This window comes from Podarcis vaucheri (genome assembly GCF_965113315.1).
Source record: "Podarcis vaucheri genome assembly, chromosome: 14".
Taxonomy (NCBI): Eukaryota; Metazoa; Chordata; class Lepidosauria; order Squamata; family Lacertidae; genus Podarcis; species Podarcis vaucheri.
In genome coordinates, this window is record NC_138752.1 from 3,533,278 (window position 1) to 3,548,483 (window position 15,206).

Here is a 15,206-nt window from a genome sequence, read left to right on the forward strand (position 1 = left end):
AACAGGAAACAATCAAGGATAACCAGTTTAGTCATCACTCACTAGGATTAGATTATTTTAAGTTTCAATCAAGCAAGAAGAATAAACAAAATGGGAAATAGACAGGAAACTCTAGGAAGAGACAACAGAAATATTGGAATTATAAGAATTGCTCATCTAGGTAAAAGTTCAACCCTGCTTAAATTGTAATTTTGATGTCTGAAGCAGCATTAATATATTCAGTCACTTTCATTTCATGTTATAGACCAATCTTTTTCCCGTTTGTGTGAGAACTGCTTATGGGCTTTTCTTGTGTGTTAAGGGTAAACACATATTCATAACGAGCATGTTATAACTCTAGTAAGAGATCCTAAACAGCTGGATAGTGTGTGAATGAATACATGTTAGTGAGGGACATGCATGTGAATTCAGACACATACATTGTACCAGATGTATTTAGAAACACGTCCTACCCATTGCTTCTTCTGAAAAAGTTAGTGCTAGTGTTCTCAATGCAGGGCCTGCAAGGCTTTGTATTCTCCTGGATATCCTCATCCAAGTGGACGGCAGCACAAGTCCTTCACCACAGGAGCATTGGCTCTTATTTTCAGGATGCAGCCCAACATCGGGTCATGCATTTTGGATGGATGGGTGTTAAGATGCGCACCTCCTCACGATGATGGGAGCCACAGAGCTCCTTGGTTAAATGCAGGGGACAAGGAGGGATGTGTCGCTGCCAAGGACCTTTGGGCAACTGGGTCCTTGGTGGAGGGTGAGCTCCACTTGACAGGCATCTTCCTGCCTGCATCTTTTCCCTTACACTTTCAACTTTATGGAGACATAGAGAAGGCACTCTGAACATTTTGAAACCAGTCACCCCCACACATGGCAGCTATTCCGGCTGCACCTACAAACAATTCTTAAAATTTTAGATGTGCTCACAGACCCTGAAAGGTTGGGAATTCCTGTCTTGAGATACCCAACTGCACACTTTTTACAGAAAAAAGCAGCCAAGAACATACCATTGACACATAATTGCTTGAGTTTGAGAAAGGCAGCCTGGATTTCTTGGATATTTGGCAGACTCTTGTCCAAATCAGATTTGTAAACATCACTTCTTTGTGGATGGCTTCTAGTGACAGCATTGCAAATCCTAGCATAAAAAAAGTACTGAAGCAAAGTTGGTCATGAAGGGAAAGTTTGTGTCCTAAGAGTATTTCCTTCCCCTGCTGATCCTCTGGCCTAAAAACTGATAACAAGCATTTTTACCAGCTGACTGGGCATGGTTGCTGGTGTTCTTTGCAATGGCAAGCTGCTGCTTTCCTATTTTGTGGGGGTATGAGATATGAAAGAACCCTGTAACCAGGGAACAACTGGCATGATGATGCCCTCACCTATGGGGGCCAGAAAGCACAACTACATACCTTCATATTAGCACCCCCCCCCCATCTCCACATAGCCTTCAACAACAACAGAGAATCTGATCTTGATGACCCAAGTTAAAAATGCTTAAGAGCAACTAGCTTATCTAACTCAACACTCAGGGATATTCATCTCCTCTGTCAACAGAATATGAGATAGTAGATGTGGCACACGGTGCAGAATTTGATCACTAAGTTCTCTGCAGAAAGGTGAGTTTTTAAGGGTCACAGGCAACATTTGCCAAAGGTCCTACTGTTAGGTGAAAGGACGTCGGTTCTGCCCCACAGATACTTCTCACAAAGCTTAGGGATCTTACCCTTCACTTGCACCTTAACATATTTCCTACTTGCTTCTATGCTACATTAAGAACATACACATTTCCCAAAAATCTCCAAACTCTGGGTCAAAGGGAATCTGATTTTGCCCACTAAGCAAACAATACTGCCATCTTTACCGTTGGTCTATTTTTCGCTGTTGCAGCTGGTCTTTAATGCTGGCCATTCTCACAACTGCGCTTCCGTTGGAGTGATTCCAGCACCACATCTAGAAGAAAGTGAATCCTTTATATTGTGGATTCAAGGCAAGGTTCAAGTCATGCAAAGGACTATATTCAACAAGCCTACAGCACCTCTAAACGACCACTATCTCACTATCTTTGTGTTCATGAAGGGAAAGTCACAGGCTGCTGGTTGTAGCTGCTGAAGTTCCAGAAAGCAAAATTATCTTCAGCATTTAATTTAAAGCATTTCTATACCATCTTTCATTTTAAAAAATCTAAAGGTGGTTCACAATAAAATTAGCATGGTATTAACAATATCTTAAAAGATAGCATTCAGGAGCCAGGGAAAAATACAACCGGGTATTAAATGTAAAGGGACCCCTGACCATTAGGTCCAGTTGTCGCCGACTCTGGGGTTGTGGTGCTCATCTCGCTTTACTGGCTGAGGGAGCCAACTTACAGCTTCCGGGTCATGTGGCCAGCAGGACTAAGCCGCTCCTGGCAAACCAGAGCAGCACATGGAAATGCCGTTTACCTTCCCGCCGGATCGGTACCTATTTATCTACTTGCACTTTGATGTGCTTTCGAACTGCTACGTGGGCAGGAGCAGGGACCGAGCAACAGGAGCTCACCCCGTCGCGGGGATTCGAACCACTGACCTTCTGATCGGCAAGTCCTAGGCTCTGTGGTTTAACCCACAGCGCCACCCAAAAAGCATGCTTTTTGCAAATGCCAGAAATACATTAACATTGTGAAGTGTAGCCTTCACAAGGCTAAAATATCCAGAATAGTTTCTAGGGGTGTCCCTCCTATCCTATGGCTACTACCACCCACCCTACAGAACTCTATTCCCTTCCTGCCCTGTCCATCAAATCCAGCATTCTGTTCTCAGTGATCAGCTAGATGCCTATGGTTAACCTGCAAGCAGGACATGAGCACAATCACACTCCATTAGCTCTTTTATTGCTATGATATCCTCATCTGCCACCTCCCCTCCCTATACTTCATTTGGGTGGAAAGGGGGATTTTTCCCCTCCATCTCCCATAACACTAGAATTCAGGGTCACCCAATTAAATTGATAGGAAGATGATTTGAGACAGACTGAAAGATTTCTTAATCCAAGAAATAATTTATGAAATTCATTGCCACAAGATGTTGAAATTTATTCCTCCTTGACTCTTGACTTTCCACGGTTAGCTATGATGGCTATACAGTGGTGCCCCGCAAGATGAATGCCTCGCAAGACGGAAAACTCACTAGACGAAAGAGTTTTCCATTTTGGAGGTGCTTCGCAAAACGAATTTTCTATGGGCTTGCTTCGCAAGACGACAATGTCTTGCGAGTTCCTGGTTTTTCCCCCTCCCCCCTTTTTCTAAGCCGCTAAGCCGCTTATCAGCTGATCCGATCAGCAGATAAGCCGCTAAAAGCGCTAATCCGTCAATGGGCTTGCTTCGCAAGACGAAAAAACCGCTAGACGAAGAGAATCACAGAACGGATTCTTTTCGTCTTGCGAGGCACCACTGTATGAAATCTCCAAATTCAGAGGCAGTGTACTTCTGAATGACAGCTGCTAGGGTGCAATAGCAGGGAAGGCCTTGTGTCCTGGGCTCTAGGCTTCCAGCGAGTCTGACTGCCCAGTGAGTCCTCAATCTGATTCACCGGGGCTGCTCTTACACTTTCCTTGAACCTTTCCTTTCTGACCCCGAAGAGTTTGGAACTCAATAGTTGCAGATCCCTTGCATAGTTGTGTAGCGGAGTGGGCTGCACTCTGGCAGGGATGTAACACTACCAATTAAGCAGCAATGTCAGCTTCACACTTACTGGCATCCGTCTTCCAGTGAAGGAGTAGGAGTACTGCTTGAGATCTTGATCCGCCAAAGATGATGGCACAACAAAGTATTCTGGAAGACTTGGGGCCAAGACAAAATACACTCATAATAGTTACTTGGGAAATGTAATACAAGTAAAGTCTTTTTATATGCAGCATTGATTAGAATGCTAAAGCCAAGAGTTGAAGTGTCAATGTTTTCCTTTTGTTTAGAAATCAACCATAGAAATCTTAAGATTAATCTGGTCATTATTATCTCTAATGACAATGCAGAGCTAGCTTATTCTTTACTAAGAAATGGAACCTAAACTGCATTATTTCAATTGCAATCTGAAAAAAACCATTTCCTCTTGCAAAAGCACTAGAGTTTTACCAGCCAGTGGCTCACAGACAGAGTGGTTAGCTATGTACCAATGCAATTCATAACAACAGCCATGGCAGTGTTGTTTTCACAAACTGCTTCAAAATCCGGTTGCAAAAGATCACTGAGAAGAGGCTCATTGCTAGGGAATGGAATTGTGCCCTGAGGCCAACTCTGCCTCTCAATCCCAGTGTGGTTTCCTGGCTATAAAAGAAAAGCAAACTTACCAGGTAGATATCATGTAGCCTTCATTCACTGAACATACACGCCATTCTGATGCTCCTGTTCTCTTGATCTCTCTATCCCAGTCAGAGTATGTCTCAAACAATGGAGTCAGCTGCCCACCTCCTCCTCCTCCAGGATCTATTCCATTCACTTTTTTTGCTAGAAGAAAGTGATTTTTAAAAAAGTTCTTTCCAAGTTGTGCCATGCAAATAAACAGATGTACAATATCTTGCAGGAAACAAACAGACCTCCAAACTTCCAATGCTGCTTTATATAAAACTGTTAAGTTATCTTGAAAATACAGCTGTGTAGGGGCCAGAGCACCCCCAAAGCATATTATTTTCCATTGTGTGTCTGGCCAAGTTTTGACAGACTAAATGGGGAAACAAAGAGAAGTTCTGATCTGCCCCTACCATATGTCAAATTAATTTAATGTGTTTAATCTATCTGTGACAACACGTTATGCCATTTTAAGGAATGCCTCTGTTAATGCAAACTTTCATAAGTTTCAATGGATTTAGGATTAGATTCCCACTATTTCGAGGCTAAACCAACTACCATATTGAAAACTACCACTCCTTTCTTCAGCGGTTTAATTCTTGAGAGGTTCTTTAAATGAGCAACCTTCAAATACTTCCCCCTACAGATTACTTTGCTACAAAAAGTCTATGTGGAAGTGACTCTAGCCTCATTAGTAGAGCTTGGTGTTGCAAATCTATTATCTCACTGCGGCCAAGGAACCAAGACTGGGAAGAAAAGGTAGGAAGGGCACCATTGTAACACTCCCATGTGACACAAGCTGGTTCTTCTTTTCCAGCCTGACTACCTTGAACTCCAAAACTCCGTTGAGCATAGCTTGTTTCTCCTCTGGCAAACCCAGAACACAGCAAGGGGAGATGAAAGCTCAGCCTTCATGGTGCATATTGACGAGCAAAGGGCTCTCTTCTAGCTTCAGAACTGCAATCCTCCCCCAGCACACTTAGGCACAGATACATTTCTAGCGAGCTTTTCTATGCATGTAAACATGTACTACCTACCAAGTAGGACTGCTTATATGACACCCTCCAAAACAAACCCCTGGTTGCACCAAAAAGCTCCCATAAAAGTGGCAGCCATGCTCTCACCCAAAAGGCCCCTCCAAGGGGTATGAGGCAAAGTAAATGTCTGCATTACCTGGATTGTGGTATTTCTTGCCCACATATTCAAATGCAAAGAGGAGCTGAAGATCTGCTGGCTGGGAATAATGAGCTATTGCAAGGCACACCTGAACAGAGGAAAACAAAAAGAACTGGGGTGCATTGAGCTGCTTCCAACCACTTTTTACTAGAAAATACTAGACTGCATGAGGAAATGGCGGACTAGAGAAAGCAAAACTATGTGATTTTGTCTAAGGAAGGGCGAGCTGTATCCCTCCAACTTCCAAGTGCCATCACTTACTTTGGCTTCTACTAACAGTGATCATGATCAAAAGAGCTCCTTAGGCATACTCAAGGGCTGTGCCATACCCAGAGGACACCATACCCAGAGGACACGTCGTAAAATAAACCATGACACAAGCCTGAACCCTCCCTGGGTGAAGAAAACTGCTTATGCAGTTATCTGAATCCCAGCTTTTGTCACTAATGTGCTTTCTAAAATCCAATTTCCAATTTCATTAAACAGAAAGATGACTATGTTTTTTTGCTAGGCAGCTAGAGTCAGCCATGACTTATTCTTGGCTCTCGACATTTTTCAGAGGGAAGCATCACTCCTTTATCCTGAGGATCCTCTGTGCAACTTGATATACAGTTTCAGAAAGGCTTGAAGTTGCAGGAAATTGAAAATAAAAAACTTTTAAGGAATCTGGGGAACTAGTTTACATATTCACAATATTTCAAATATAAATTTACTGTGTTACTTCAAGAACACGTATATAATGTATATAGCCTGGGGGAAATGTACTGTTTACTATATTTATGAAATTAACATGGATAGGTCTCTAGGTTTTATTCAGCAATAACCAGCATACCAAGTGGCCATGCTATGCCATGATGCGAATGAGTAGTAAAGCTGCAATTCAATGAACCTACCTAGGAATAACCCCCACTCTGGGACTTGTTTCCAAGCAAATATGGGTGGTGGTGGTTGTTTTGCATGTTTCATATTGCCTATAGACAATATTAGCTACCCTGATGCCATGTTCATTTGTTTTATATTGTGTTTCAGCCCAGAATATAATCTCCATTTGAAAATACCAGCATAAGTTTATTTTTCTACTCAGAACTGATACCTAGGTAGATGCTGCAGCAATGCTATCATTATCTCTGAATAGATTTGCAGTTGTGTGAATTAGCTGCATTACCATATTATTTTAAAATTCCATTTTAAACATATTACCATTCATTCTGAAAGAGAAGAAATGTTGCCCATAGTTTCCATTTCAGGCATTGAAAAAAAAAATTCCATTGACTTAAAAAAAAATCAAATTGCTAACTTTATCCCATGGAACAGTTCTAATCTGCACGAAGTCCATTCATTCTCACCTTGACCAAAGCAACATACAGACAAATATAAAAGGTAAAGGTAAAGGTACCCCTGCCCGTACGGGCCAGTCGTGACCGACTTTAGAGTTGCGCGCTCATCTCGCTCAAGAGGCCAGGAGCCGGCGCTGTCCAAAGACACTTCCGAGTCAGGTGGACAGCGTGACGAAGCTGCATCTGGCGAAACCAGCACCAGCGCCGCACATGGAAATGCTGTTTACCTTCCCGCTATAAAGCGGTCCCTATTTATCTACTTGCACTTAGGGGTGCTTTCGAACTGCTAGGTGGGCAGGAGCTGGGACCGAACGACGGCAGACAAATATAGGCAAGGCCTAATGCCACTGCCTTGTTATTACACGTGTTGCACATTTTCTTCCCCTATAAATCCTTACTTGCATTTTAACAAGGGGAAAAGAAACAGAAACAGTCCACAGGATTTTGTTGAAAACAATGGCCACATGGATTTTTTGACAAGAGAAATTACTATCTACCTGGAAATCCTGATTTATTTTTCTACAAAACGTCTGGTTTGTTTGCTATTTATGCCTAGAACAGAAACTACACATAGTGGTGCCATTGTCCAGGGCTTTAATGAAAGCAGTTTCTTAATGCCAAATGGTAAATTCCTTGAACTTACACGGAACGTCATGGAAAAGGAGAAAGTTCAAGATTTTTCTGTCTGCCATGAGAAAACATTTCTCTATTTCATTGCACACACTGCCCCACCCAAGTGCTTAGTGTGCAAAGAATAAACTTTTAGGATACACAAGCTAAAGCTCTTGAAAGCAGCTCACAGTGCAGCAAAAGCAGTGCTGAGGTCTGCTTTCATAAGGCCCCTCTTCTCCCTAAATCCAGCTACCTTCACCATGTAGCACTGAACATACAAGATATCTATGTATAGGTTACCTTTTGTTGATCCACACTGCTTAAGGTTTACTGTACTGCCATGTGGCAGATGATATATGCTACCACTGCCCGCCCTTTTTCTGGGAGCATTTTTGTTAAACAAAAAATAAGCAAGGGTTGGATCCAAAGAACCCCCTACCCTTTCTTGCTACAGCCGCCTCCTGAAGTCATTCCTGAGGGTTGGGGAACCCTTTAAAAATGTGTGGAAGCAGCATGGGTGATAAAATGGTGAAGACACACTTGGAGCAAAGCCAAATATAGAGAAGTCATAACTCTTCTTGGTAAGACCACTTTCCAAGCAATCCTATACAGTATATATGTCTGCTGAGAAATAAGCCCCACTGAGTTCAATGGGTTTGACTCCCAGGTAGGTGCCCAGCCCTATTACCAAATCAAACCAATGGTCCATCTCTCTCAGCACTGTCTAAACTTTAAAAACTCTCCCAGCTCTACTTGGAGACCTTCTGCATGCAAGCCAGCTTTGATGTCTTCTACTGACAATGTGCTTTTGGGAAAAGTAGAAGAACAGCCATCAAACACCCCACAAAAACTAAATACAGATTTTGCGTAAGTCGGACAATCACTCTTTCCCATCCTACCCAACTGATTCTTCTGTGTAATGATGCTCCTCTGCTCTTCCTCTTAGAAACTAGCAGAGGAAGGTTTTTATCTTCAACTGCTCTCACATCAGAGAATGGGAAGAGATCAAGAGCACCCTGTATAACAAGCAACATTGTTTTTTAAAAAAGAGTTTCCTGCTCGAGACAGGCAGTTTTGTCAGGCAAAGCAGGGCCGCTGGAGAAATGGCCACAGCCAAAAAACCCACAGCTTCCTGGCAGTGTGTACGATAACATTTGCACTTTGCTACTTTCTATAGAGGGACACAGGTGGCGCTGTGGGTTAAACCACAGAGCCTAGGACCTGCCATTCAGGTCGGCAGTTCGAATCCCTGCAAGGGGGCAAGCTCCCGTTGCTCGGTCCCTGCTCCTGCCAACCTAGCAGTTCGAAAGCACGTCGAAGTGCAAGTAGATAAATAGGCACCGCTCCGGCAAGAAGGTAAATGGCGTTTTCCGTGCGCTGCTCTGGTTTCGCCAGAAGCGGCTTAGTCCTGCTGGCCACATGACCCGGAAGCTGTACGCCGGCTCCCTCAGCCAGTAAAGCGAGATGAGTGCCACAACCCCAGAGTCGGCCACGACTGGACCTAATGGTCAGGGGTCCCTTTACCTTTACCCTTTACTTTCTATACAGCAACCTGTATAACCCAAGCAGATACAGGTGCTCTCGAAATTTAAAATGCAAGGAATAAAATAAAAACTAGTTTTCTGATATATTAGTCATTAGCCCATGCCAAGGTTAAGAATTTTTAGCTGTAGTACCAATCTCAGATAACCATCTCCCCAATTTCAATAGAAACTGTTGCTTTGGACTGCAACTTAAAAATGCACCATTTCCTTTGAAGTTGCTGACTTCTTCTAGTTGCTTCCACTTATGTTCTCCTTCCCCTCCCTTCACTTCCTCCCACACCCACCTTATTTGTCTTCCTTGAGAATTTTCAGCTGTAGTTTGACAGCAGAAACAACTGAATAACAAACTTAAGCAACACAGAGTTTTGTGTTGTCCCTCCACCCCTATTTAGTCACCACCTTATAGCTCAAGCTAATTAGTCACTATGAACATGTACACATATGGTCAGGGAAACTGAAAACAGAAGGGCTAATTCACTGCAGATGGATTTTATTATTATTCAGTAGGTTATGGGACATTGTCTCCTATTCTTTTAGTATGACAAGAAAAAAAATAAAGCAAATATAGTAGAAGTTATTTTCTAAATCTTCATGTTCTAATTTGCTTTTAAATAAAGGGGCTCTGGAGAGGGAGGAGGCAAGACTGCAACCCCCCCCCCGGCTGCAGCATGCAGATGGTATGCAACTAGGCTCACCCATTTTGATATGAAGGGCAGCAGATACGGAAGATGCAGTCTGCTATCCCACACATACAGCCTTTATGATTTGACCAGGGAACAATAACACTCCCTTGGCAACTACTACCGGGGATTCTTCCCCATGTCACATTCCAGAGGAGAGACTCAGGAAGGAAGCAATGGAAGATTTGACGTACTTTTGGAGACTTGAACCAAGTGTGCAAACACAGTCAGCTTTATTTGTAGAAAAGAAAAACCATTAGCATTCCTCTTCTGTCTTCCCACAGATTGTAACAGGGACCTCCTTCCAGACCGGTTAGCTTTGTTTCAGCAGAACAGAAAAAAAGCTAAGGAAAATTACCAATAAATATTTTGGATCACTTTATTAGTCCCAGGCAAACAGCTACAAAACTTATCAGGAATTCTTCTGCAACAGAGAAAAGCCTAGGGGGCTTCCTCCGTTTTCAGAAGGAAATAGGAATGTGATTTTAAAACTCAAGGCTACAAATGCTTAGAGAGAAATACTATGGTGAAAGCTGTAGAGATCAGCCCAAACACGGGCCAGTTCCCCAAATCTACATCTGCCTGTTAAGCGAGAAACTGTAATCAATACCAACCAAGAAAGATAGCAGCATGAACTGGCTCCCACCATTGGTCCTATGCAACCCCTCAACTTCTTTTTAAAAAAAAAACAAAACTGAAGAAAGATGGTAAAGGCTCAGATGGTGCAGATTTTAACATTTCTGGCCCCCTAAACTGTGATTAAGGTATCAGGAGCAGATTGTGGGCATTCACTGCTTCCTTCTTATAGCGCAAATTCTTACCTCTGCTGGCTGACGCTAACAAGCATTGCTTTTGTAGCCAAACCAGGGTTGGAAGTGGCTTTACATGCCTTGGGTACAAAAGAATACCTACAATACCATATTTAGCACTAAAATAACATAATGCTACCTTATGGTTAAAGCAAGCTGAAGAATGGGACGGGCACAGCTAAGTGGCTTTTCAGCCTTTGGCATGTTCTTGATCTTAAGAGATTCGACATTCTGCATCTTACTATCAATGTGCTGGTCATGTTGCTCCCTCAATCACACATATACAAAATTTGAGTCCCAAATCATGCATTTCAAGTACAGATTCTGCTAATACTATCAATATAAGCAATGTTTATATTGCAATGTATATACTGAGATATTCAAAGATCTCAAAGTCCAAATGTCTCCTAGTTACTTCTTATGGGAATGAAATTTTAAGCATTTCATATACAAAAAATACCAGTGTGCTGCACAAGAAAGCATGCTTAAGGCTGATTCAGTCTCTGTATTGGTTTCTGGATATTAAGTATTTACAGTTTTCACTTGAAATTTGTGTTTGAGTAAAGCCCTTAGCTCTACATATAGCTCTATGAGAAATTTAAAACCAAAACAGCAAAAATAACAGCAGATGCCACACTGAATGGACTTCTTGTTCTTTCTTTAACCAAGCCTAAATATTCATCCAGTAGTTTTTAAAACAAGTGCAAAATGCTAAGCATCTGCCAGAGAAAACTCTGACTTCAACTTTCCAGGAGCTATGTGTAAATTTTCATGTCCTAACCTTCGACTACTGGCAGCTCAAAGGACAGCCACTGTCAGCATAAAGCAAACGGTTTCCATTTCTAGTATCAACAAAACCACTACTGTGAAGTCTCAGGGGGTTTAAAATGAACCATTAGAGTATTTGAGTCTTCAATCCCTACAACTTTCAAACTGTAGTTTGAAATGGGGTGCATTTTAGATTGGGCGATGACCCAGAAGTGGGTTTTATTGGCTGAAGACTAATGCACTAAAACTAGAGGTCAAAGTAGATGTAGGAAACCTATGACCCAGATTACCTACCTGCTTTCTTTCTTTTAAATTACCATGTCCATGCAACTGCTTTGACAAACGGGGAAATAAACCTAGATAAATACAACTGCTATTTTTTACTAAAGCGGAAGGTTCTGGGCAATCCCATCATGAACTCATACTGCATCTAGTTTGGCTCTCAGCAGTTTAGGGAACAGACACCAAAACAGATGGTGGGCCTTAGGTCACAGAAGGTGTGTGAGTGACATTTTAGAAGGTGGACTCAAGCCTGAGTGAGAGGAAACAAGTGTTCATTTACCTGAATTGTGGTTCCCAAAAAACAGAAGCCCCTTTTATTGTGTATTAAACATTTAAGGAACAAAGCTATTAGAAGACTGGTTGCTGCAAAGACAGGCAAGGAATACATTCTGCAACTGCAAGAACCAGAAAAAAACCTAATATGGTGGTGATGAAAAATATTTTTCAAGGATTAGAAAAAACACAGAGGCCTGGTTTGGATGACTGTATTTTTGTGTTTGCTTATGAAATGGATACACAAGTCTTTTGCTCGAGTGCACCACTCCTTTGCAGTGCACAGCAATCAAACCATTAAGTCTTTAATTAACCATGGTTTCTTCTTTTTTTTACAAACAATACTTTCTTTTCTTACAAACAATAGTTACCAACTTTGGAACAAGCCAGGATATAACACAAACTTATTGGTCTGGCTGCTACACACCATGAAAGATGGAGCAAAATGACTGTATATGCAGGCAAATGGCTTGCAAATATATTGGCTGAATAAGCCAGTATATGTTTTTCCAAATGCCACCAGCATTAAAAACACTACCCAAAATCTTTCATCTCCTATTAAGTGACTTGGCTTAGCAACTGCAGGATTCATGAAAATGATACGCAAGTTACATTTAAGATAAACAAGGAAATTTATTTGGCCATAAGCCTTAACATTACATTAAATGGGCTTAAGTGCTAAGCAAGATTTTACCACTTAATTACTTGCTTCATGTCTATATGGGATACAGTAGAAATAGTTGTGCATATATAGGCTAGAGCTAGCTAGCTCCTCCTCAGAATCAGCCTATGATAAGAGTTACTATTCCTACCTTGTAAGCCAAATGTGTATAAATGTGAGTGAAAGGGATTAGGACCCCATGACCTCGTTCTCACTGTGGTCTGGGTTGCACCACTGGTGTTGGAATACAGGTGGGGGGCCACAAGATTGAATCTCCCCCAAACCAATTCCCTCCAAGGGTTCAAGCTTAGCTTCTCCCTGATGTGCTATGTGGAAGGAATTTTTTAAAATACAAAGGTACATTCCATTATGCAAGTCCCCATCTGCAGAGGCAAGTATTATAGTTCACACACAAATCTACCACCTCAATGAGAGCCAGGTCTACGTAAAAACACATTTCCATTGTCACTTCAAGCAACTTCAAGATTCTAGCATGTAACATCATCTTACTTCTATAGTTTCAAAGTTATTTACTGATGTTTATGGTGGTAAATGGAACGATTAACCCATGGATGAAACACAAGTAACCAGTTTCAGATACACCAGAATGGTATTTAATTATTTGGCAGGTTTTTATTTTGAAAGAAAAACCATAAATTGTTGGCTAATTCTCCATCTAGACAATATTCAAGACAAATATCAGACCTGCTGCAATACCTTCTTTGCACTTTCGGGTCCCGCTTCATCAAAACGAAATCTGACGATACGAAAGTCTTTGCAGTAAATTATTAATTCTGTTGGGTTAAATTTAAGCTTTTGGTTGGGGCCGAGAACTTTCTGTTTCCTCTTTGTGTCATTTACTGCAAGAGAGAATTTTTTTTAATAAAAAGGAGACAGTTATGCATATAACAAATAACCATGTTATGAATGCTTAACAGAAACAAACTGATATACAACAGCTCCCATCTGAAGAGTACATTGACCTGCTTACTATTTATTTATATTGATTTAATTAGAAAATGTATAAATAACTTGATAAAAGTTTTCCAAATGGTGTACAAATAAAATTTTCCAGCAGGTGTCTACAACAATAGGGCACCTGCCTAATGGCAATAGACTATCCTGTTTGTATCCACTTTATCCTCCCAGGAGTTCAGAGCTTCACAGCTTTGTAGTGAGTTCTGCAGCTGACTTGTGTTTCCTTCATTCAATTTCAACACTAACAACTGCACCTCTGGTCAGAATCTAACCCACCTCTGTACTATTGTGCACAAACAATGGCATAATTTGGAACTACTGGCCCAAGAGTCAACTATACATGCTGTCCAAACCACGGAACTCTTACATGGTGTCCCTGTTGCTTTGGGTTACAAATGCTTCCTATTTCTTAGTTCAATTTCATTTAGAAGGCATGCATTTTTTGTGACTTCCCACCCTACTTCCTGGATGCGTCCATAGTTTTCCCTGTTGCTGCATTATATTGTATATTTACTCAAATTCACATTCCATTTCTTAAAAATAATATTTTTTCATTATCCATCAGCTGTCCATTTATCAATTTATTTATAATATACAAATAAATAAATGTATATTTATTTAACAATTAGATTTCCAATATCAACAAGTGAGGTCATTAATCCCTTTACATCTTGCATGTATAGCAACCTGGCATTATCCTTTCCCTAGTTGTTCCCCTTTACTTTCCAATTCCATAGTGCATTCAAGCAAAGTCCTTTCCTGTCTGAATCCTCTTTGGTGTGTGGTATATTTTCACATCACAAAGCTTGTAATCTGTTGTTACTTATTGTGTTGAGTTCTCAAGGACAACCATCTGGCTCACCATCTGGCAATCCAACAATCATAATCACAAACATCAACCCAAAGAACCAAGGGAGATGTACTGTAATATCCATAGCTGTCAACTTTTCCCTTTTCTTGCGAGGATTCCTATTCGGAATAAGGGAATTTCCCTTAAAAAAAGGGAAACGTTGACAGCTATGGTAGTATCTTGAAAACTTTATAACCAGTACAAGCCCACCTCTCCCCTTTCACATCAAATCACAATTCTTGCACTCTACCATTAGGAATTCCAGATTACCTTTTAGGCAAATAGATCTGCTCCTTCTTTGCAGGGTTAATTATATTCCAACAATCTTTGTCTATAGTAAATACACTCAGTTTCAACATCCCAAATTTCAATTGTGCCCTTGAGATCTTTGTTAACCAAAGCCATTTCCTGTCCAAATCATCACTGGTGTAAGATATATTTTCATATCACAAAGCTCGTGGTCTGTTATCAATTATTAAGTTGAGTTCTCAAGGACAACCATCTGGCCCACCATGCGGTCTAACTAAAATCATCACAGATATCGACCCATGAAGCCAAGCGGGGAGGGGGGTATACTGCAATATCTTGAAAACTTCCATGCCCACCTCTCCCCTTTCATGGTCAAGTGCACAAATGGATCCACTCCTTCCTCACAGGGTTCATTGCATTCCCTTCCTTTCTCACAGTTTTTAAGTATGTTCCAACAATCCTTGTCCACAGCAAATGTGCTCAACTCCAGTGTCCTGAGATCCTTATTTACTTTAAATTCTTTATATTTCAACATTCTTAGGTGAAGTAGGGAGTGTTCTCTTGGTAAAGAAAAAGAAAGCAGATCGTCCCTTCCCCATTGCCATTACTCCACCAACTCACATACACAGTTTCTTTCCAACCAAATCCCAGATTTATTCTCTTTTGCTAAAA

The 15,206-nt window shown here is 41.2% G+C and overlaps 1 protein-coding gene across 3 annotated transcripts in view; it reads right to left on the bottom strand.

Annotated features, from left to right (window-relative positions):
- MTMR10 (myotubularin related protein 10) overlaps positions 1–15,206 on the bottom strand; it is a 61,765-nt gene that overhangs the window by 14,417 nt on the left and 32,142 nt on the right. For 2 of the 3 annotated variants that reach the window (XM_082198039.1, XM_082198041.1), the window contains exons 5-10: positions 13,163–13,317; positions 5,489–5,579; positions 4,318–4,474; positions 3,723–3,810; positions 1,856–1,944; positions 1,002–1,132 (exon numbers count right to left, since the gene is read on the bottom strand). In XM_082198039.1, coding sequence (XP_082054165.1) covers positions 1,002–1,132; positions 1,856–1,944; positions 3,723–3,810; positions 4,318–4,474; positions 5,489–5,579; positions 13,163–13,317 — 711 coding nt within the window. The remainder of the gene's footprint in view (positions 1–1,001; positions 1,133–1,855; positions 1,945–3,722; positions 3,811–4,317; positions 4,475–5,488; positions 5,580–13,162; positions 13,318–15,206) is intronic. The other variant, XM_082198040.1, reaches the window with a different exon arrangement.